The sequence below is a fragment of the Pteropus medius genome, unplaced genomic scaffold (genome assembly GCF_902729225.1).
Source record: "Pteropus medius unplaced genomic scaffold, Ma_sr-lr_union100, whole genome shotgun sequence".
NCBI classification, from domain to species: Eukaryota; Metazoa; Chordata; class Mammalia; order Chiroptera; family Pteropodidae; genus Pteropus; species Pteropus medius.
In genome coordinates this window covers 14,985,540-15,006,692 of record NW_024349804.1, presented here as the reverse complement: position 1 = coordinate 15,006,692, position 21,153 = coordinate 14,985,540, and the positions used below count along the sequence as shown (strand labels likewise).

Below are 21,153 nucleotides of genomic sequence, written 5' to 3'. Positions count from 1 at the left end.
GTCTGACTTTTTAAAAGGGTGGTTAACGAGTGACATGTGCTAAATCCCCCAGTGGGTGACAGGGAGCCAGCATCATAAATAAGACACGTAAGGAGGGCCTGGGGCTGCTCGACGTGTGGCCTGAGGGCTGGCTCAGTGCATCCCTGGCCATGACGTCCGCCCCGAAGCTCTCTCCCTGTGAGAGAGCGTGGAGGGACCCGCGGCCCACCTGTGATGGCTCTGCGGATCTCCCGGGCAGCCTCCTCGCGCATCTCGATGGACGCCTGCTCGCTGTACCAGGCCGCGTGTGGGGTGCAGATCAGGTTGGGTGCATCCTTCAGGGGGCCCTGGCTAAAGCTACAGACAGTGCATGCAGTCAGGGGGTAGGCAGAGAGCACCCACCCCTGCCCGAACCACAGCCACCCTCCACCAGGCCAGTGGGTTTCCTGGACACTCAGACCTGCCCAGGGCTCCTGACAGCAGCAGGACGGGCCTAGCTGCCGGGAATGCCGCCCTGGCCGCCCTGGCCCTCCCTGCAGGCTGGCCGAACCCAGGCTCTCCCGGCACCACTGTGTGCTCCAGGACCGAGCCTCCCCAGGCTGGCCCCAGATGGGCTTCTCGGCCGTGGGGCCTCCAGATGTGGCCACACGGGGTCCCGGGTGCTCTGCAGGAGGTGCAGGCCTGGGCCGGCCTGGGAGGGAGGTGCCTGGGACCCAGCCCAGCACCCCTGCCCGGACGCCGCGGCCCAGGCACCTGAAGGGCTCGGACTCGTGCACGTCCAGGGCCGCGCCGCGGATGCGCCCCTCCTTCAGAGCCTGCGCCAGCGCCTTCTCATCCACCAAGCCGCCCCGCGCCGTGTTCACCAGGAAGGCCCCTTGTCTCATCTGCAAGGCACAAAGCGGTGCCGAGGTCAGCCAGCAGAGCCACCCCCCACCCCACGCCTCTGGCCAGGGAGGGCCGGCAGGGACAGCGCAGCAGGCCGCTCCCCCAGGCTGGCCCAGCGACCCCACCCCACCTGGAGGGCCGCTGGCCGGAGCAGGTGCACCAGCACTTGGCCTGGCCCTGTCCGTTCTGGCAGTGGGGACTTCCGGCCTGGCCCCCATTTGCATATGGTGCCTGGGAGTGTCCAAGCACTTGGCCCCCACAGCCTGGCTCCTGACCCTACACTCACCTGGGGTAGTGGGGACCTAGGACCTCGTAATACCCCCAAAGCCCAGGATGACGGTGGAAACCCCCAGGGTGTCTTCTCTGAGCTGGGTCTTCGTGGTGGCCCAGCCCGGGGCCCATTTCTAAGGGTGGGCTGCAGCTGAGCCCACTTCACTCCAGCACAGACTCGTGGGTTCTTTCGTTTTTGTTAAAAGCCCTCAAAGTTGGCCACTTCATGGTCAGGAGCCCTGTACTGCTCCCCACAGGGCAAGGGTTTCCTCGTGACCCAGTTTCACCTTGGTTGAACCTGCCCAACATGGGCTCAGGTGCCATCCCACAGGTCGAGGTTGGGGAGGCTCTTCCTCGGTCAGTTTGCTGTCCTGGCCTCACACTTGGTTCTCAGGGACGGCACTGCTCTGACCAGTGTCCCTGGCTATGCCCTGCCCCAGAGGCCCAAGCCCACTGGCGGGAACAAAGGGCAGAGCTCCTGGCTTTGTCCTCCATGGGGCTGTGGGGCACCCGCATGCACACACTAAGGAAGCACTCGTGTGCACACATGTAAATGCACACCCCCACGCATGTGAACACACGCCATCACATGCACGTAAGCACAGTGGACAGAGCAGCACATGTGCAAAGTTGTACACACATGCTGGGACCCACATACATGCTGGAGTGGCAGGAGGTGGCCCCAGTTCCAGCCCCCGCCGGACACAGGGCAGCTGGGGAGCCAGGTGAGCGTGTGGGCTACAAGCTGCCGTGCCAGGCACAGGCTGCCCAGTGGCCAGCACCTCAGCTGTGGTATAAACCACTGCCCTCGGGCAAACCCAGAGCCCTCGGCTGTTGTGTGTGTCTCACGTGCCAGGAACTTGGCATTGAAAGGTCACTGTTCTGCCTCTGTGTGAGCCTGCAGCCCATTAGCACCCCTGGCAGAACTCGGAAAATAGAAGTGGCTGTGCCCCTGAGCATGGCCGGGCAGCCGGGTCGCAGAGGTGGGGGACTGGACCTCAGCCAGGTGGAGGTGGCCCCAGCAGGAGCAACCAGCGGAGCCTGCCTGTCGCCCGGGCCCCGCCCCCAGGCCTGGCCCGCACCTGCTTGACGGTGAAGTCGTTGATGAGGTGGTGGTTGTGCTCGTTGAGGCCGCAGTGCAGGGTCACGCAGTCGCTGTGGAACAGCAGGTCCTGCAGGGTGCTCACCCGCTGCAGCCCCAGTGCCCGCTCCGTGCCATCCGGCAGGTAGGGGTCGTAGAAGAGCACGTTGAAGCCGAAGGCCTTGGCCCGCAGCGCCACCGCCTGCCCCACGCGGCCTGGCAGGGAGAAGGCGTCACTGGCCAGGGGGGCACCCTCCCTGCCTCGGCATCCCCATCTGCCCAAGGGTGATGCCAGGCACGCACACTGCTCAGAGTGGGCAGCAAAACCCTCTGGGCCTAAGGTGTGCCTTCCATGCTGAGGTGGCCCCAAGAGAACAGAGGCTCAGGGGACACGCTCTGGTGGGGGTGGGGGTACTGTGGATCACCGTGTGCTGGACCCAGAACATGACAGCCTGGGACAGCCACCTACTGAGTGACCAGTGGGCGGGTGATGAGTGCACAAGTGCGTGGCGGGACATGCGTGCTTCCCTCTACCCAGACCCGTGACTAATGACAAGCTCTGACCAGCCCTCACCTGAAGGTCATGTCCACTCAGCCACGGCCACGCGGGGAGAGCAGGGTTAGCCTGTGTGGCTGAGTGTGTATGTGACCCTGTGGGCACCTGTGTGGTGTGAGTGTGGCCTATGCCTGCCGTTCCTGGAGCAGATAGGGGCCAGCACAGCTCCTGTGGCAGAGACCCTCCGCCCCATGCTGTCCCCAGCTGGGGGAACTGTCCTGCAGCAGACAAGCTGTGGCCTCACTGTCTGCTGAGCCACGCAGAGGGTGAGGGCAGAGGCTAACACACCTAGTCCGATGATGCCCAAGGTCTCCCCACGGATCCTGGCGGCTCCAGAAGCCACTTCCCGGATCTGCTCGACGCTCTGGACGCGCGTGCCCTCCCGCAGCGCCTGGTGCAGCCAGGTGGTCCTGCGGTACAGGTTGAGGATGTGGCACATGGTGGAGTCCGCGGTCTCCTCCACAGACGCTGCCGGCACATTGCAGACAGCGATGCCTGGGGACACAAGACATGCACGGGCAGTCACCGAAGCCCCATCCTGGCACTTCACCTGTGAAAGGCTGGAGGACATGTCCCCAGGCCACCCTGGGGACAAGACAAATGCAGGTACATGCTGTATGCCATATGGAAAAGCCACCCACTCGGTGGACAGGGTGGGGACAGGAAGAGAGGCTGCCTGGGCAGATGCCACACCTGGTTCTGCCCAGCCTGGACCACCTGCCACTCGACCTTGCAGGAAGGGGTCACGGTCAGGTTGGGATCTGGAGCAGCCCCACAACCACCCACACCTGCACAGGCATTGCCCTGTCTTCCTGCGCTTCCCCAGGCCAGTGGGGTCTGGCTTTGGGCAGGGTTGTCCCCATCTTCTCAGCCCCTGCAGTCCCTCAGCAGAAGTCACCACAGCAGTGGAGCGGCTGCTCGTGTCAATTGGCTGGAAAGTGAGCTGGCGCGGCCTTCTCATCCACACTGAGCCTCAGTGCCGTTACCCTCCGTGTGGCCTGGGCACACACCGCCGGCTCCTGTGAGCAGATGCTGGTCCCAGGTTCGTGCCCCAGCTGGACCTGCCCCCCTTCTACCCTGCTGTCCCTGTGCACGGCCCCCTTCGCCCTGGTCCCAACAGTCTTCCCCAGTGAAGAGGCACCTGCCGGCCGGGTGGTGTCTAACACAAACAGGGCTGCACGAGAGGACCCAAGACGGATCCAGCTCTGCCCCCCAAAATAACTCAGCTCCCCTGAAATGTGTGGAGGAGACTGAAGGGAGCCAAGCTGTGCCGCTCATTAGATTTTGGAACAAAGTGCTGGACAGGTCCCGGGTCGCTACCTGCCAGGCCTTGAGGGATGACCACACGGCACAGCCCTAGACTGTCCCTGGCTGAAGGACAAAGCCCAGCCTGTGGAATCACAGAACTGAGGGCCGACTCAGTGCACAGAGATGAGGCCCTGAGGACACCAAGATGACACTGCAGGTGCGTTCCTGGGGACACTGATGAGGGACAGGTGACAACAAGAGCTGAGAGGCCTTGTTCATGTAAGTTGGCGGTGGGCATGAGGCTTTCAGAGGAGCAGAAGACCCCAGGACATGGCAGGTCAAGACTCTTGCGTTTGCAGCACACAGGCCAGGCCATTCTGACTCAAGGTCCCTGAGCAAGCGACACTGGACACCAGAGGCACTGTCTACACCACACCCCGTGCTGGCGTGGCCTCGTCCTACTGGGCTGTGACCGGCACAAAAAGACAGAAGAAAACAGACTGAGGCCAGCACATGCCGGTCTCAGCGGGTCACGCACGCGTGTGCACGTGGCCACGTGTCCTAACACAGCATCAAGTGCCTTTCCTGCTGGGTCTCGTGGATGGGGCTCTGTGCAGACAGACACGATGTGCTGGGCACTGGCTGCCTGGGAAGTAGCGTGGAAGCCAAGATCAGTGTGCCAGCTGTCCACGAGAGAGGCCATGTGTCCTGGGCAAGGCTTTCAAGGAAAGCTGCTGAGACCTCACCCCTGCCAAGAACTGACACCACAGCCCACAGGGACCAGCATGCAGGCTGCTTCCAGCCGGACCCTGAGGGGCAGCAGCAGGATCCACTTCATCGTAAAGGAAAGTCGAGGTCACGCTGAGGACCCGCCACAGGAGGCTGCGAAGGAGGCGGGGCAGCATACCTAGGTCCCCGGCCGACTTGATGTCAATGTTGTCAAAGCCGCTGCCGATCCGGACGATGATCCGGAGGGCCTTGAACTTCTCCAGGTCCTCGCGCGTCAGCGTGATGGTGTGGTACATCAGCGCGCCCACTGCCTCGTTCAGCACCTGCAGCAGGGACGGTGCGGCGGTGAGTGCCCCCCGGGTCCCAGCTCCCTGGCCCAGGGGCCCTGGCGCCCACACCCCTGCCGCCCCTGCACTCCGGCTGCCTGAGAGGCCACGCAGATGCTCCCCCCAAGTCCAGCCCTGGCTGGGGCTTCTGAGGGTCCTGCAGCCCCTCGCCAGCCTCCCCTGCCCTGTGCGCTGCAGGCTCTCCAGGGTCAGAAGCCACCTGATCCCACCCAGCGACTCTCTCAGCTTCATCAAAAAGCCAGGGGTCCTTGCTCCCCACCTGCACGGGAAGGGCACAGAGGCAATGCAGTGCGGGCGGGCGTGGGCACTCGGAGGGGGAATGCTGAGCTTTGGGAGGCCATGGTGCCCACGCCCCAGGCCCTGCAGTGAAGCGAAAGGCTGCAGGCCTGTCGACAAACTGTCACTGGAACAGGAGTGCGACCCCACGCTGCCATGCAGAGCCGCGAACGCAGCCGGCAGAAACGCACAGCTGAGCCCCACGACAGGGAACGAACTGCAGTTAAGCGCCTCGTTTCATCCGGGACGCGAAGGGACGCGAAGGGACGAGGAAGCTGAGCGCGCAGGAACCAGGCCCAGTCGCCCGCGGGTCCCGGAACTCACTCCTCCTGGGACAGGGGCGGGGCGGCGCCGCGAGGGCCACATTCCGGGCTCCTGTGCGGGACCCGTGTGTGCGTGAAGGCCGCACTGTCAGTGCAGCTCTGGACGTGTGGGACAGTGCGGTCAACACGGGTCCTGGGGACACGGCCACGGTCTCCAGCACAGTCCTGCTTGCCCAGTGGTGTCCGCGTGGACTGGCGAGGCCACTCCCCATGAAGCCCATGCGCAGCTCGGTCCTAGCCTCTCCCAAGTGTTCAGGTGACACAGAGGTGCTGCTTTTCTTGCAAAATTGCCCGCCAAAGGCACGAACCTCTCCACAGCAGGGCTGCCCACGCCGCCCCGAGCAGAGCCAGAGCCACTCATGGGGCGCAGCACAGCTCGCTGGCGTCTGAGCCCCACCTCGGTGCCCCAAGCCTGTGCGAGCCTGGCCGGCCAGCACCCCTAATAACTTAGGGTGCCCGGCTCTGCAGGGACTTGGTATGGGTTGAAAAGGGCAGCGAACCCACACCCCAGGACTAAGAGCGCTGCATGGCCCTGCCCTGCTGTCTCAGTCTGTGGGGGACATGCCCTGGCAATGGCCAGATGCAGGAGGGCCGACGATGTCCCAGACCAAGCACAGCGGGCCACGCAGCTGTGGCCACCCCTCTCGGAGGGGCCAGAGGCATGGTGTAATCCACAGCATGTCATAGTTGGGGGACCAGGTTAATTCTTCCCCAATGGGGCATACGGGTGGGCCTTGTAATCAAGGACATCTCAAAGTCCCTGAAACATGGTGGTCAGTGGGAACCTGTGGCTACCCCCCCGCCCCACTCCAGACTGAGCTTCCTGTGCTGACCCGGGATCCCAAACAAGGGAGGCTGAAGCCTGCTGTACACAGCTTGCTGGACCCCAGGGTGCCTGGCACAAGCTGAGAGAGCGGCCTGCTGCACCCAGGAAGCCTGGGCTCGGGGCTGATCGGGTGAACGAGACAGCGGGGCTCACGCGTGGGATGCGGGCGCCACAGCCAGACTGCTGCCTGTCCCGTCCCCATGTGTGGTACAGCCTCTGTCTTAGCTGGACATGGCCACCCTGAGGCGGCCTGGAGTTCTCTGATGAAGGGAGGGGCCCGCCTCTGCTCCCACGCTGAAGACCCCAGAAACACGCCCCTGGAAGCAGGGGGCTGCTGAGTGGATGGGACTGGATGGGCGGGGTCACCGTCCTTATCCCAACAGCGGTCCCTGGCCTCCTGGGAGGGCGTCGAAGCCCCACCAGCACACAGACCTCTGGTGCCAAGGCTCAGCTGGACCTGGTCTGGACAGGTAAAGGACCTGTGTGACGGCAGAGCAAGAGCCAGTGACCACGAGAGGCGGGTTCACCGGGCCCATGTGGAGAGAGGGACAGAAAATGAGGACAGCGTAAGCGGTGGGCGTAGCGAGGCCACGGGGTGGTGGAGGCCTCAGTTGGTGGCCCCCAGGAAGAACCCCTGGCCTCCCCGTGCTGTGTGGGCTGGTGGTGGGGAGAGACCCAGTGACAGGGGCAGTGTAGCCGAGTGGAGACAGGTTTGTGGGCTCCGCCGGGGGCAGGCACAGCCGTGCCCTGGGGGCCCACACGGGGTGGATGCACAGCGTGCGGAGCAGCCTGGCCTCGACAGACAGGTCAGAACCAGAGGCACCAGAGGTGAGCCCCGGTGTGCGGCTCGGGCAGGGGCCAGCCGTGGGCCCGTGCTGAGGTGAGCGTGCAAACAGGCCAGGAGACGAGCCTCACAGCCCAGGCTCATGCACGTGCAGGTCGCGCTGGCTTTTAGGCCTGAGCACTGAACCATGGCAGTGAGGTCTTCACGCTGTGACTTTGTGTCTCGTGCCCTGTCCCTGTATGGATGGTCCGTGGCTGGTCCGGACGCTCCCAGTGTGGGTTGTTCGTGCTGCTCCCAGCGTTGGCTGCAGCAAAAATCTGCGTGATTGTTTCCCCGGACACGTTCTCAGAAGTGGGAACCAGCGGGAGAAGTGAGAACCCTCCTGAAGGCTGTGGGCCACATGCCGGAGGTCAGACTCAGCCCTGGGTGGGCCCGAACAATGCTGGGCATGCGCAATGTAAAATGCTACGTGTGATGGGTGCAAACTGGCATCTGTGGTCGTAGCTTTAATTTGCATCTCTGAGTGGGACTTGCCCACGTGCTTCTTGGTAAATTGTGTTTTTCACGTCCTAGTCCTTTTTCTCCTGAGCATACTTTGACTCGCGTGGCACCAGGTGAAGCATTCTCAGAACAGGAACTCGAACGTTCCTCAGAGGCCAGCCCATGCCCGGGGGCCTGCGCCCAGCTGCAGGATGAGAGGCCGCTGCAGCGGCAGCTGTCCAGACGTCCACAGGCCAGGGCCCCCGCGCTGCTCCGGCATCGCCAGCCTCCAGGTGTGTGGTCCTCGCACATTCCTCCTATTCCTTTTCACGGTTGCAAAGTGGCTGCGACACTGCGGGCACTGTGTCAGCCTCCCAGGGACGTGTGCAGGAGGCCGCAGGGCCGGGTCCGCCTCACGTGAACACGAGCGCCCAGCCGCCTCAGGCCGCGGCCCCTCAGTGTTCCTGCAGCCCCGGGTGCCCCGAGTGCCCAGGGTTGGGGATGGCGTCGCCTGCTTCCCTCGGGCAGTTTCTGGCCAAATGCCCTTTTCTGCTGATTCGTCCCTTCTCTGGGGATCGGGCACTGTTTTGCTGTTGAGCCTCTGGCTGCTACGCGTCTGCGAACGCCCACCCATCTCCCGCCTGCTTCACGTCTTACTTCTTTTGCATGTGGTTTCTGCTTTTTAATCAAATGACCTTTTCCATTATCCAGCCATTTTCAGCTGAACTTGTCACAATGTTTTGTCCTGACCTCAGTATAGCAAGCGCACTCCTCCAGATGTTCCTCTAATGTCCTTAGGGACACGGCACAACTACGACGTGGCCTCAGGCTCACCAGCCCTTTCCCCGCAGACGGAAGCCGCTTCCCAGGTACCCAGGACCCCTGAATAAGGGCTGTTTCAGGGTCTGTGTCCCCTCCACTCACTGCCCGCCCAGCAGCCACCCCTGCCAGCCCACCACTCGCTGCTTCTGCCTTTTCCCTGGACTTCCACCTCATTGGTCACGTGGCCCGAGCACCCTCCCGGGACTGGGTGCTTCGCTTCTGACAGCCACCCCCCGCCCCGGCAGAAACGCTCCTCTGCGACTGCTGCGCCTGCTCTTGGCCAGCTGACGCCCTGGCGGAGAGGAACGGCGCCCCACGCGGCCGCCTCATGGAGCACCGTGTCTTCATTCCGTCTTCCTTCTCATGGCCGCCTCTTACTTTGTGGGCGCCCCCATGTAAGGAGCTTCCCAAGAGTGACAGAAAACCTGCCTCTGCCACTTCCCAAGAGTGACAGAAAACCTCCCCCTGCCACTGCCGCTGGATGAGCAGCTAGCTGCAGGTAACATCCCACCCCTGGCGCTGGTGGAACCTGGAACTCCAGTGGCAGTGTCCCATGGGGTCCCAATGCTCGTCCCGGCTTGGTGGCAGAGGGCTGGAGTCTCCGCTTAGCTCTGGAAATGTTCTTCACTGTATTGTGGTGGTGACACCCGTTTCTCCTGTGACACGCAGATAAAACACCAACAGCCAATGAGCTGTGAAGAGGTAGAAATCCCTGATCACAGTGACGCCAAAGCCTGCAGACGGGTGCTCCAGGGCCCCGTGTCAGCCCCACGGCCATGAAGGCGCAGGCTCCTGGCTTGCCACTCGCCATTCCCAACACATGGCTTCTTGTCACCTTCCAGGTGGCTGTCCAGGTTCGTCATCACACCTGGTTTCCAGCTGCAGAGAAGGAAGGCGACCACACAGAGCCGCCTCACTCTCACTGGTTGGACTGAGTCACTTGGCCACCACAGAGGCAAAGCTGAGGAAAGCACGTGCTCGTCCAGGACTGCGTGTCCCCTGGGAAGCAGCCGCAGGCTGGCACGGAGCCCAGCGGTCTGCCAGCCGCGTTTTCCTGTTGCCACGTTTCTCCTGCGCTTCTCTTGACTGTGTCTTCGGAGCTTCCCGCCAAAATGTAAGTTTCTGCTCACGTTTTTAATTTCCCAGCTCTTTCTGGCTCTGATGGTTCGGATCTCAGTGCTGCCAGGAGCTGCTTCAGATCTGAGGACACTAACTCAGCAGGTCATGACACTGTGCCCGAAGCGTGAGACCGTCCCAGGCCGGGGGTACATCTCTGCTTCCTGAAGTCGGGGCGGCCAGGGGCTGGGGGCGCCGTCCGTCTGTCCGTCCATCAGGGCGGGGGCAAGTCGGCCATCACGCTGAGGGTCCTGTCCCTGTCCCCTCCCCAGAACGTCTGTCATCTTTCTTACTTGGGTTTTATATCAGCTCAATGAGGTAGTTTTGGTGAATTACTATTTTAGAAGAAACCATCTGTTTTGTCTTAGTATTCAAATTTATTGGCAAAACTTGCCTCAATATTGCTTATGATTTTAAAAATTTTCTATCTGCATGTGTCTTTTTCATTCCATAAATTGGTATTTTTAGAAATATCATTTTAGTTTGAAATAGTTTGAGATTCGCAAGAAGTCGCCAAAATCGCACAGAGGGTTCCCATGTCCCTTTGCCAGCTTCTTCAGGCACCCCGGCCCACGTGCTCACCTTTTTCTTGCACGTGCGTGTACACGCAGCTCTACGTAATCTCATGTGTCACTCGAGTCACAAAGAACACCTGCACATTAGCACTTTGGTCAACCCCCTCTGCCCCCGAGCCCCCAGAAACCCGGTCTCCATCACCACAGTCTTGTCACTGGGGAGCAGACAAGGTCACACAGCGCCCGAGCTCCAGCCTGGGCGCGTGGATCAGCCCCCTCGTCCTCGCCAGCCGAGCCTGAGTGCAGCCACAGCACTGCTGGCTACTCCTCCCGGACCGTCAGGGTGACACTCCACGGGCATCTGCATGCGGGCTTCTCCATGGACGTGCTGCTGCTCTCTGGGAAAAGCACCAAGAGTGTGACCACGTGGTGTGTGACAGCTGCGGGCTCAGCTGCGGGGGAAGCCACAGGTGTTTTCGAGGCACCCGTGGCTCTGCCGCAAGCCACACTGTCCTCGCCTCCAGCTGGTGGCTCCTGTCAGCTTTGGGAACTGTCTGTTGTGGTCTCATCAGGTGATGCTTCTAATGTCCCCTCCCTCACTCCCTGAGGTCTCCGTAGAAGCGCCAATGCGACAGCATGGTCCCTGGCGCGTCCCCCAGCCACCCAGTGAATTCCCACTCTCAGCTCTGCTGCTCCAGCTCCAGAGCGTCTAAGAGGTTTACCCAAATCTGCCGCGTCACTTTTCATGGTCACAGGTTCCTCATTGGAATGTCAAGCTCGGTGGCCACAGCCGCGCCCCCCCCGCCCCCGCCCCGGGGCTTCAGCAAGTGCTGCTGCTGGTCTCCACTCCCAGTCCTGCTGTCCCCCGACCCGGGTCACCCTGCTAGGGGTGGGCGCCGCACTGGAAGGTGATTTACAGAGACAGTTTGAAGCCGAGGTCACCCTCCTAGACGGCCACCCCGTCTCTGCCTGGGCTCGGCGTGCAGGGCCAGCCACCCAGGTTCAAGGCTGGGTGCTGGCTAACAGGCTGGACAGCGGCTGTGCACGGGCGCGTTTGGATCCGCTTCAGCCTTCCTCCAGGCTCTCCACCCGGACCCCAGGTGATCCAGCAGGGCCCGTGTCCAGCAGGTGGCCCAGGCCCACCCTGGCAGGCCCAGAGTCCAACCCCTCTGGTCCTGCTGGCTCCTGGTGCCACTAGGTTTTCTAAAGCTTTTGTCCAGCTTCTTCCCGTCCCGGGGGAAGGTCGTTCTGAAGGACTAACTCAGCGTGACTACAAACAGAAAACCGGATTAACACACTCCACGTGGTGGGGACCCTGTCACCTCCTGAGCAGACGAGGCATGAGAGCTGCCCCAAATCTGCAGCCACTCGGCCGCAGGCTCCTGGGTCGAGGCTGCCCATGCTGATGAGGGGCCAGGAGGACACGGCCTGCCAGCTCGCAGCACCATGCGCTGTGTCCACGCCCCCAGGCCCCTCTGGGGATGGGTGACTGTGAAGATGACTTGAGAACAGAGCACGTCCCATCTCCACCTCCCGACAGGGCCAGGTGATGATGCCAGCCCTGTGGGGTTTCACCAGGTCCTGCTCCCCGCCCACCCGCCCTGCTTGGGCCCCGAGCCCCTCTGCACGCTTACCTTCTCGTGGATCTCCTGCGTGGACTGTGCATCACAGAAGGCCACCGTGGCCACGTCCTTCAGAATGGGCATCTCGACCGTGCAGTCCCGGCCGTCCAGCAGTGCCACCAGGGGCCGGGGATGCAGGGGCCCGTTCATGATCGGAGGTCGGACGCCTGCAACGACAGGGGTGGAAGCTCAGCCTCTCGCAGCGCGGCCCCCAGCGAAACCCGCACCCCCACGCCACTGCCGTCGGAGCCACGTGCAGCTGACCCCGGGGCGAGCTACTCTGAACATCCTGCACCTGGGTCTTTGTCAAAAGTAAGTTAAAGAGCAGCAGGAAACATGAAAAACTAGCGTTTGCTACAGCTCAGTACACCCGACAGGACGGACACAGCGACCGTCCACGTCGCCCCACAGAGCGCAGGGGCTAAGCCTACGAGCATGGGAAGCGTGAGTCCCTGTGGCCCAACAGGGTCGTCGCCATGTTGACACTGGTCAGGCAAGTCCTAACTGACATGAAGGTGGCCATGTTTCTCTGCTGCCCAGAAACTACGATGGGGACCAGCTCCTAGGCCCGGTGTGTCACCTTCCCTGGTCAATGTCAAGGGCCGGGAGCCGAGCAGAGGCAGGAAGGTGAACGCCCGCGGGGAGCCAGAGCCATGACCCTCCCACCACGGTGGGGTGAGAGCTTTAGAGGCCCCGCTCCCCCAGCACGGGGCAGCACACCTCACTCTGGGCTCAAGTGAGGACACGAGGCTCTTCCAGGTGACACCTGACACGGCCATGCCCCGTGCTGGGCCACACCAGCCCTGTCACCTGACAGTCCTGAGAAACCTCACCCACGGACGGCCGTGCAGCCGTGGGCGTGGCGTGGCCAGCACCTGCTGGGCTGGCCGAGAACCACGGAGCGGGGTGACTGCGCCGGCTCCCCACTGCCCACTCTTCCTGCAGGGCACGCTACTCACCCCCGGCCTCTGCCAACGGCAAAGAGCCGCGACACCGGACCACCAGCCCCCTCCCCGGGTCCTGCCCTGCCCCTCCACGAGCTGCGCCCTCAGGCCCACCCTGGTGTGATACGTAGCCGCTGGGTGCCAGGAGACGCGGTTGGCGGACGGCAGAGCCGTGTGGACACGCGCACAGCGCCCCCCGTCACCCGGCCCCGTGGGAAGGGCAGGAACGTGCCTTCCTTCGGGGCCTAACGGTCTCCTGCAGCTCCTAGTGACCGGTGTTTGTCTGCTTTGACTTTGTTATCAACAAAAACATCGATCGATGCAACCCATGGGAACCACGGGGTCCTCAGTGACCTCAGGCATAAAGCAGGTGGCTATGTGACATTGCTGCCTGCCTGGGGGAGGACGATGGGCGGGAAGAACCCAGCGGGGAGCCGCTGCTTCAGCGGGCACCGTGACTGTGACTCGGCGAGGAGCGGATGAGACGCGCCACCGTGGGGCTGCCAGGGCCCTCAGCCGCCGGCCCCCTCGCCACGGGGCTCACAGCCCCGCAGTTGGAGCAGGACCGGCTCTCGGCACCGAGCCCCACAGGAACAACCAGAACAAATGCAACACCGGCCTGCGGCTCCATCGGGTCCCGAGGACACCCGCTGCGGCACGCGCGAGGCCTGTGCCGGCTCTGCCGCCAACCGCAGGCACCGGCGGCGTCTCCAGAAACGGAGCCCTCTCTGGGGCAGCGCGCTGCCCTCGCCCAGGGCACACACGGGCGCCCGGGCTGCTCGCGGGCGGAGGGACGGCTCTGCCGCTGCGCCCTCCGGGAGCCCCTACCTGACATCGCCTACTATGGGCCTGGCTTCCACGACCATGAATCCGGCCGCTCAGAGCGTCTATCTTCAGAGTCCCCGGCAGAACTGCGTCCTGTCACCGGATGCTCAGCCCGCGTCTTTAACCGCGTCGGACCAAAGCGCTCAGGCTCCTGATCCACGGCGACCACTGAAGCCTGCGCCGGGTCCGAGTCTGACTAAAAATCAAACACAGAAGACATGTTAAAACTCTGCCAGGGGTCGACTAGACCGCAGACGCCGGGGGTTCTGCCACATCCTCGCCCACACCCCAGCACAGACGGGACCATGGGACACACCAGGGTGGACGCAGAGCGAGGCCCAGGCTGAAGACCTAGCCCCAGCGTCGCCGCCATGCACGTGGAAACCCCATGGGCTCTGCCCCCCAACACAGGCAGGACCCTGGGGACACTGGGAGCGCAGCTGGGAGGGCCCTGCACGCAGTCCATAGCCAAGTCTGGAAGCTTCTACCTCACGTTGCCAATAGCTTCCTCTGTGACAGGACAGAGAGAGTGGACTTCCAATGAGGCCACCAGGCGGAGGGGCCACAGGATGCATACAAGGACACACGACCCCCAGCTATGGGCTTCCCCAGGTCAGCACACGCAGTGTCCGTCCTCCCGCCAGGCAGCCCCCAGAACCAGCTCTGGGTCCAGGCACAGTTCTCCCCATAGGGCTGGCCCGACAGGTGGCTGGACATCAGACTGACGAGGCCCCCAGGCCGCAGGTGTGCGGCAGGCACCGAGCAGGCCTCCGCCCACCGCTGCCTGCAGGGAGACCGCGCGGCCCGACCCCACCATGGCCGGGACGACACGGCTGCCGCCTGACCCTGGGGGTGGCACCGGGGCTGGGGCTGCAGCCAGCAGGAGGCCACCACGTGTCCCAGGGGCCACAAGTGCTGCGGGGCCACCCACGTCCCAGTGGCCCCGAGTCTGCACGTTTCCCCTTCACATGCCTCTGTGCAGTCACGTGCTCATACCCATACCTCGTCTTCACCTCCCAGGGGGCTGGGGACACCTGGCCACAGAGAGCATGGTACATGGCTCTCCCTAGGACGTGGGGGAACCACAGACCCTTCCCCCCATGGTGTGCCCTGCACTGGAGCCACACAGTGGGAGGAAGGTCCTGGGGACCAGACCCCCAGTGGGTGGTCTGGGGTCCACGCCAAGCCTTCCTAACCCCATGTGGCCATGTGCACCGAGGCCCCTGCCCCCACTGCGGCCTCTGCTGGCCAGCTCCAGCCTGGCCCTCCCCTGGCCAGGACCACCCTCGGCCATGGCCACCAGAGCTCCTCTCCCAGATCTTCAGTCACAGCTGAGATTTCCTCACGGGCAGGTGGCAGGTCCAGGACAGGGCCCTGGGGCCTTCCCAGCTCTGCCAAGTCAGATGTACCTGTCACACCCCACGCCCACTCCAGATGTGTGCTTGGGGTCAAGCCACATGGACAGTGGCTCCAGGGTGAAGGACTTGATGCTTGGAGGGGCCCCCACACCCTGAGCTCCCCGACATACAGACTCACAGCCAGCTACCCTCACCTCATCCCTCAAGAAAACACGAAACACGGGAAATTGAATGTTTTCACGTTGAAATGGTGCACCCCCCTTTGATTTAATTTTGTCGCACATTCAGCGAGTCACAGCTGTCACCCTTCAACCCAAGACATGGGAACTGCTTCACGATAGGGCGACACTCCACCCTGATCGCCACAAGCACGGGGACAGCGGCCCCTGAGGACACAGGCCACCAACCTCAGGTCGGGATGGCCAATGGCAGCTGAGTACATGGGCAGGCCCCCTCCCACGGCCGGCACTCGGCAGAGATGGGAGTGCCACGGACCCCAAAAGGCCTGCAACCCAAATCTAAATCGTCACCTCTTCATGCTCCACGGGTTCCCAGAGTCACTACAAGCTTATTCCAAAGCAGGGGCGACACCCACCCCTACAACCAAGGCCTCAAGGCCCTGACCGGCAGGGCCTGCCCCGGTCAGCGTCACTAGTCACCGGTGTCCCTGCACCTGCTACTCAGCCAGGTGGCCGAGACGGGTCCCTGCCCTCCGAGGGGCTCAGGGCTCAGCCCTACATGTGACATGTTGGCACTGCACACAGGTTTCAAGTGTCCTTGCAGCCTTGGAAGGTGAACTAGACCCCTCAAGTGCCCAAGGGGTGTCACCCTGTGCTCCCCATGCCCACTGCTGACGTGCTCTGCTGTGCTGACTCCTGCCTGAGGTTCCCACGCCGGTGAGTGGCCGGAGGGCGCGGGGGCTCCGAGGCCAGCCTGGATCCGGGCTCAGAGATCCCAGTGCCCAGTGCAGACAGACGGGGAGTGTGGCTCTTGCCTCCCTAGCCCCTGGGGACAGTGTGCAGGGTCACCTCCTACACAGTCCTGTGGGTGCACTGATGCCCACGAGTACGGAGGCCTGTGTCCTGCGTCTCCATCCTGTGCCTACCCCGTGTCCCCCCGCATCTCGTGTTTACCGAGTCTCCTGGCTGCATCGTGCTCCTATGCTGACTTAAGCTGGTGCTGTCTTGTGCAGTGACGTGCTATGCAGGCCGGTGGCACAGGACCAGTGGCTACACCGCACAGCCCAGGTGTGCGACAGGTTGTACTGTGACGTTCACTCAACGACACATTTCTCGGAACACGTCCCCCTTGGTAAGTGGTATGTGACTGTACAGGGGCAGCCACAGCTCTTTGGCGGCCCTAGTCAGGGGTCCATGCTGGGGACTAGGTGGCCAGTGCCTGAGGACAGCTTCCAGGGCAGTGGCTCGACCCCTCAGCAACAGGGGCCAGCAGGAGGCAGACAGGGCAGCTCGTGCTTGCATTAGGCTGGCCTGAGGCTGCCAGGTATCTAGGGACCACCTGCCCTCGGCCCGCCCTGGGGCTGAGTGCAAAGGAAGGGTTCGGCCGTGTCCCTACCAAGTCACGACACCTGGTCGCCATATAGGCTGGGGGCGCCATCAGAGTGGCCGCACCTGCCAGAGCTACACCTGCCCAGGGGCCACACCTACCTGGAGCTGCACCTTCAGGCTCTGCCCGCCCCGGCGATTCTGCCCTGCCCCAGGGCTTCTGCCCTGACCCGTCCTACTACGTGACACTCCCAGGCTTCCTGTCTCCCTCCTGGCATCACCTTCTCTAGGCCCCCCGGTGACTTCTGCCCCAGTCCTGTGCTCCACTGTGGGGTGGCATGTGTGCTGGTTTACAGCCGGAGGCCACAGTGAGGTCAGTGTGTCAGCTCCAGCAGGAAGGGGGTTTCTGCGGGTGACGCCCCAGCACCTGGCAGGTGCCCGGGAAACAGCGGCTTTGGCGCGCAGCAAGCCCACGGCAGCGAGTGGATGCTCACGAACTCCCGACGCGCGCGCCTGCCTCCCCGGCTCACCAGAGCGGTGCTGAGGCCCTGCACGTGCCGGTGGCTCCGTGCACCCCTGCACCTGTAGCTCGGATGGCAGGAAACGCAGGGCTAGCACGGCTGGTGAGCAACACTGGCAGCGGGGTGGGGGGCACCAGGCAGGTGACGAATGTCCAGCACGGGACCTCAAGACAGCAGTGACACACTCGTGCCATGCGCTCAACAAGCGGCCTGGGACAGCAGGGGCGGTGGGGACCTCGGGTGACGCGAGCACCACACTAAGGCGAGACACCCACCAGGAGCCGTGTGCAGAGGACAGGCCGCTGGCGCCATCTTCGTCATGTTCCAGCAGGTCTAAAACTGACCTAAAACCATTCATTTTAAAGAACACGAGGCAAAGGAAGGAACCACAGGCCCCAGGGGGCTGCCCCGGGCAGGCGATGACCTAGAAACAGCTCCCGCCAGCGTCCAGGCACCACACGCCAACCTCTGGGCCATCCTGCTCAGCGGCCATGGCTCTGCACTGCACTCACTCTCAAGGGGGCCAGAGGTCGCAGCAGCACATGCCAGGGTCGCAGGAGGCACAGAGCCCCAGACCAGTCATAGGTCCCCGGCACCAGCGTCGTTAGGAACCCGCCGTGGGCCATCTCCAGCCACACGCACCCTAAGCAAGGGGTGAGGTGGCCCCTGGCTCGTGCCCCCACTTCAGTTCCGATGAACGTCTCAAAGTCAGGACGCGCCCCCGACCGCTCCCTGTGCAGCCTCAGAGCCCTAAAGTGGGAACCTCGCCCGCACCCGGAGAACGCTGGGTTGTGCGGATGCGCCCGGCACTGTGCCCACACGGACAGGGCACAGCGGCTGCAGGAGGCGCCGGGGGCACCTTCTCCATGGCCTGACCTCACAGGCCAGACTCAGAAAGACCTCACGGTTGACGGCCAGCCAGCCCGAGACACAGTTCTACAGACAGGTGGCCTGACAAGTCACTGTGAACACCGAGCCCACCTCACGACAGACCACAGTCCACACCTGGGGGGTCCGGAAAGGGCACCCACTCAGGCCGCAGTGCTGCGCCGCCCCACCCCCCCGCCCGCAGAACCCACTGGGATCTCTTTCAACCCATCCTAGGTTCCAACCCACCAGGTCGTCACCCTCCTCCACCCTGGGTCCAGGGCTGACAGGGGACACAACCTCCCTGAGGATGACACGGGCAGGAACAACAACACTAACAGCCACCCACTGGCATCCAACGTGACTAAGGCCCCCGAGTTCTCCGGGACTGTGGGCGAACGGCGTTCCCTCTCGGGAGCCCCCCTTGCTAATGCGTGGCCCGTGGGTCGATCCAGGCTGAGCTTCTGAAGGAGACGGCCCTTGACGTGGGGGTGGGAGGGCCTGTCCTGGGGGGTGGAGGGAGGCGCAGCGTGGGTCGCCCCCACCTGTGCGGAAGGCGGTGCCAGGGCCACCCAGGGCTTTGAGCCTGGCATCCCACAGAGTGAGGGGAACTGCCTGTCTTTGAGGAGAGTTGTCACAAAATGAAAAGCCTCTGACCCAGCCCTCCCAGCTCCAGAGCCACAGGTGCCACCAGGACCTGCCCGGAAGGCAGCTCGGCAACAGCATGGACAGTACTGAAAAGCCAAGCCCCTGGCCACTCAGGGAACTCCAACGGCAAGAACAAACCGTGAGCAGAGAAAAGTCCCATCAAGGACCCAATGCGCTGCAGGTGGCCTGCTAGCCCAAACGAAGCCCTCGGCCAAGCGTTGGCGGCCATCAGCCTGGTAGGAAGCTGAGGCCGGATCTACCCCCAAACGCCAAGGACCCTTCACCGGCACAGAAGAGCCCATCTGTGCCCAGGTCGCTCTGGGAAGCAAGTGAGGCCCACCCACAACGGGACCAGGCACGCAGCGGGGCTGTGCTGCCCCATGAGCTCCCCCCACACTGGGAGCCCAAACGCCCACCTGCTGGGGGCTGGCTTTCTGCCGAGTACATTTTTATACAAATGAAGTTGCTACTTTGAAGAGGAGAATGGGGGAGGGGGTTCTGGAGAAGGGGGACAGGTCATGGATACACAGGGCCGCCCAGCCCTGGGCCCCCCCATTTGCAACCTGACCCTCCAGTTCACCTCCACGACTGCTCAACCAGCGTGCAGCATGCACCCGGAAGAAAATCGATCCTGTGCACCTGTCCCTGGCCGGGCTCCCCTCTCCCCAACCCAAAGGTAGACGTGTCCTAACCAATCACGGAGGTGTCGCCAGGTCGGGGCCTGGCTCCCGGCCAGGTTCCGGCTGCTCCTGGAGCTTGCAGCCTAAGGCCCATCCTCCCAGGCACCCCAGAGGCAATCCTGGCCTCAGCCGGCAGGCAGGGTCAGGGCTGGGTGCCAGCCAGAGAAAGCTCCAGCCTCCACCCCAGGCTCAGGTGTGGCCGCAGTCCCTCCCTCCCACAGCCCAGCCCCGACACTGCGGGCTCCAAGGGCATGGGGAGCGGGGCTGGGAAATGGAGGCGAGGGCAGGACCCTCTACAGCGCTAGGAGACCAGCAGACCACACAGCTCCTCCCTGCTGCACCCCCAATGGCCCTTCCCTCGAGGAGGCCCCAGCCCTCGCTGGCTGAAAGTTGACAAGGACTGCAAAACGTGCAAGATGGCCACCGGCAGTCAGGCAGGACACGAAAGCAGGCATGGAGCCACCATCAGACCAACTCCCACCCGAGAGGCGTCCCCAACCCAGCCTGCTCCCCCCACAGGCCCAGGATCAGGACCCCCCAGTGCTGCCTAGAGCACCCTGAAAGGCCCTTGTTTCTGACATCTTGCCAACCCGAGGGGGTGAAAAGTGCCTTTGTGACAAACAGAATTGGGTCCAAAGCCTTTGAATTATTAAGGTGGAAACAGACTGGCTCAGGGAAGGGAGTGCAGCGTGCTGGTTCCTGCGACAGGGCTGTGACCTCTCCCCCCCCCTCATGCCCATGCACCCATGCGGACAGCCGAAGGCCACCAGGGCAGGGCTGCCTTCCCAACCAGCTGGACGTTACAATTCTGTACCTTTTTAAGAAACACAAAGAGCATCCCAACGGCAGGACAGAGCTGGCTATAAAGCTAAGCACCCCTGAAACCGCTGGAGTAAGTAACAGCGTGGGAGGGCACGGCACCCACCACGCTCCTGCCCCGCAGAGAAAACCCTCCGGCCTGAGGGCTATGACCTCCCAGCAGCCCGGTACCCAGGCAACCTGCTGGGGAGTACAGACCCTGGCCACCCACTGCGCCCCGGAGGAGACGGGCCAGCAAGGCCTGGCCGGAGCCCCAGAGGCAGGGACAAAGTCCCCACTAGGCCAAAACACAATTCATGTCTTCAGGACACGTGAGGTCTTTTCCTTTCTTTCAAAGCAAATTGTTTGCAGTTAATCTTGTGTGCTACTCAAGGATGTGACATTCCCTAGCGGGCTTAGAACCCTGGGGGAGTATTTACAACAGGAAGTGACTTCGAAGAAGCAGAGAAGTCAACCTCATTGAGACAAGGCCTGTGGCCCCTGCAGGATGAACAAGGCTCAGGCCCCAGGTCCGAGGACCTCCGGCCAGACACCCAGCCTCTGGGATCTGGGCTCTGGGGGCCGGGCACCGGGGGGTCTCGGGCGATGAGGCCCTGGGGTCCACAGTCTGGGCACTGTGGGTCTGGGGGGACCATGATCATGGGATCTGACTGGGAGTCACGCGGCCAGGATGCGACGGGCCGGTGGACCGAGGGTCTGCAGGGTCGGGGTCCAGCGCCCCTTTGTGTCACCTGCGCGGGCGGCGGGCGTGACGGCAGCGCCGGCGCACGCGCACTCGCATGCAGCAGCCCGCGCACGCGCTCGGCGCCCCCCGGCCCCGCCCCGCCCCGGCCCCGCCCCCGGCCCGGCGGCGCGCGGACGCCAGCGCGCACGCGCACTCGCACACAAAGCTGGCGGCCCCGCCCGCCGCCCCGCCCCCGCGGCCGGAAATGCGCGCGCGCGGCCTTACCGAGCGGCAGGCCCTTGTTGAGCAAGTGCGAGCTGCCCATTGAAAGGCGCGGGCGGCCGCGGGCCCCGACGAGTCCGGCGCGCTCCGCCGCGAGCCCGGCACCTGGGGCGGCCTGGGCACCGTCCGCTGCTCCGCCCGCTCGCCTGCGCCCGGGCGCCGCCGTGCCGAGCCGCGCCGC

At 63.6% G+C, this 21,153-nt stretch overlaps 1 protein-coding gene across 3 annotated transcripts in view; it reads right to left on the bottom strand.

The window, feature by feature from the left end:
• CTBP1 (C-terminal binding protein 1) overlaps positions 1-21,153 on the bottom strand; it is a 22,790-nt gene extending 1,637 nt beyond the window's left edge. The window contains exons 1-8 of one of the 3 annotated variants that reach the window (XM_039838355.1): positions 20,976-21,133; positions 13,632-13,824; positions 11,872-12,026; positions 4,927-5,071; positions 3,060-3,266; positions 2,217-2,431; positions 733-863; positions 209-336 (exon numbers count right to left, since the gene is read on the bottom strand). In XM_039838355.1, the coding sequence (XP_039694289.1) occupies positions 209-336; positions 733-863; positions 2,217-2,431; positions 3,060-3,266; positions 4,927-5,071; positions 11,872-12,026; positions 13,632-13,638 (988 nt within the window). In that variant the 5' untranslated portion in view covers positions 13,639-13,824; positions 20,976-21,133. Of the gene's footprint in view, positions 1-208; positions 337-732; positions 864-2,216; positions 2,432-3,059; positions 3,267-4,926; positions 5,072-11,871; positions 12,027-13,631; positions 13,825-20,975 lie in introns of all 3 variants that reach the window. The other 2 variants (XM_039838354.1, XM_039838353.1) reach the window with 2 other exon arrangements.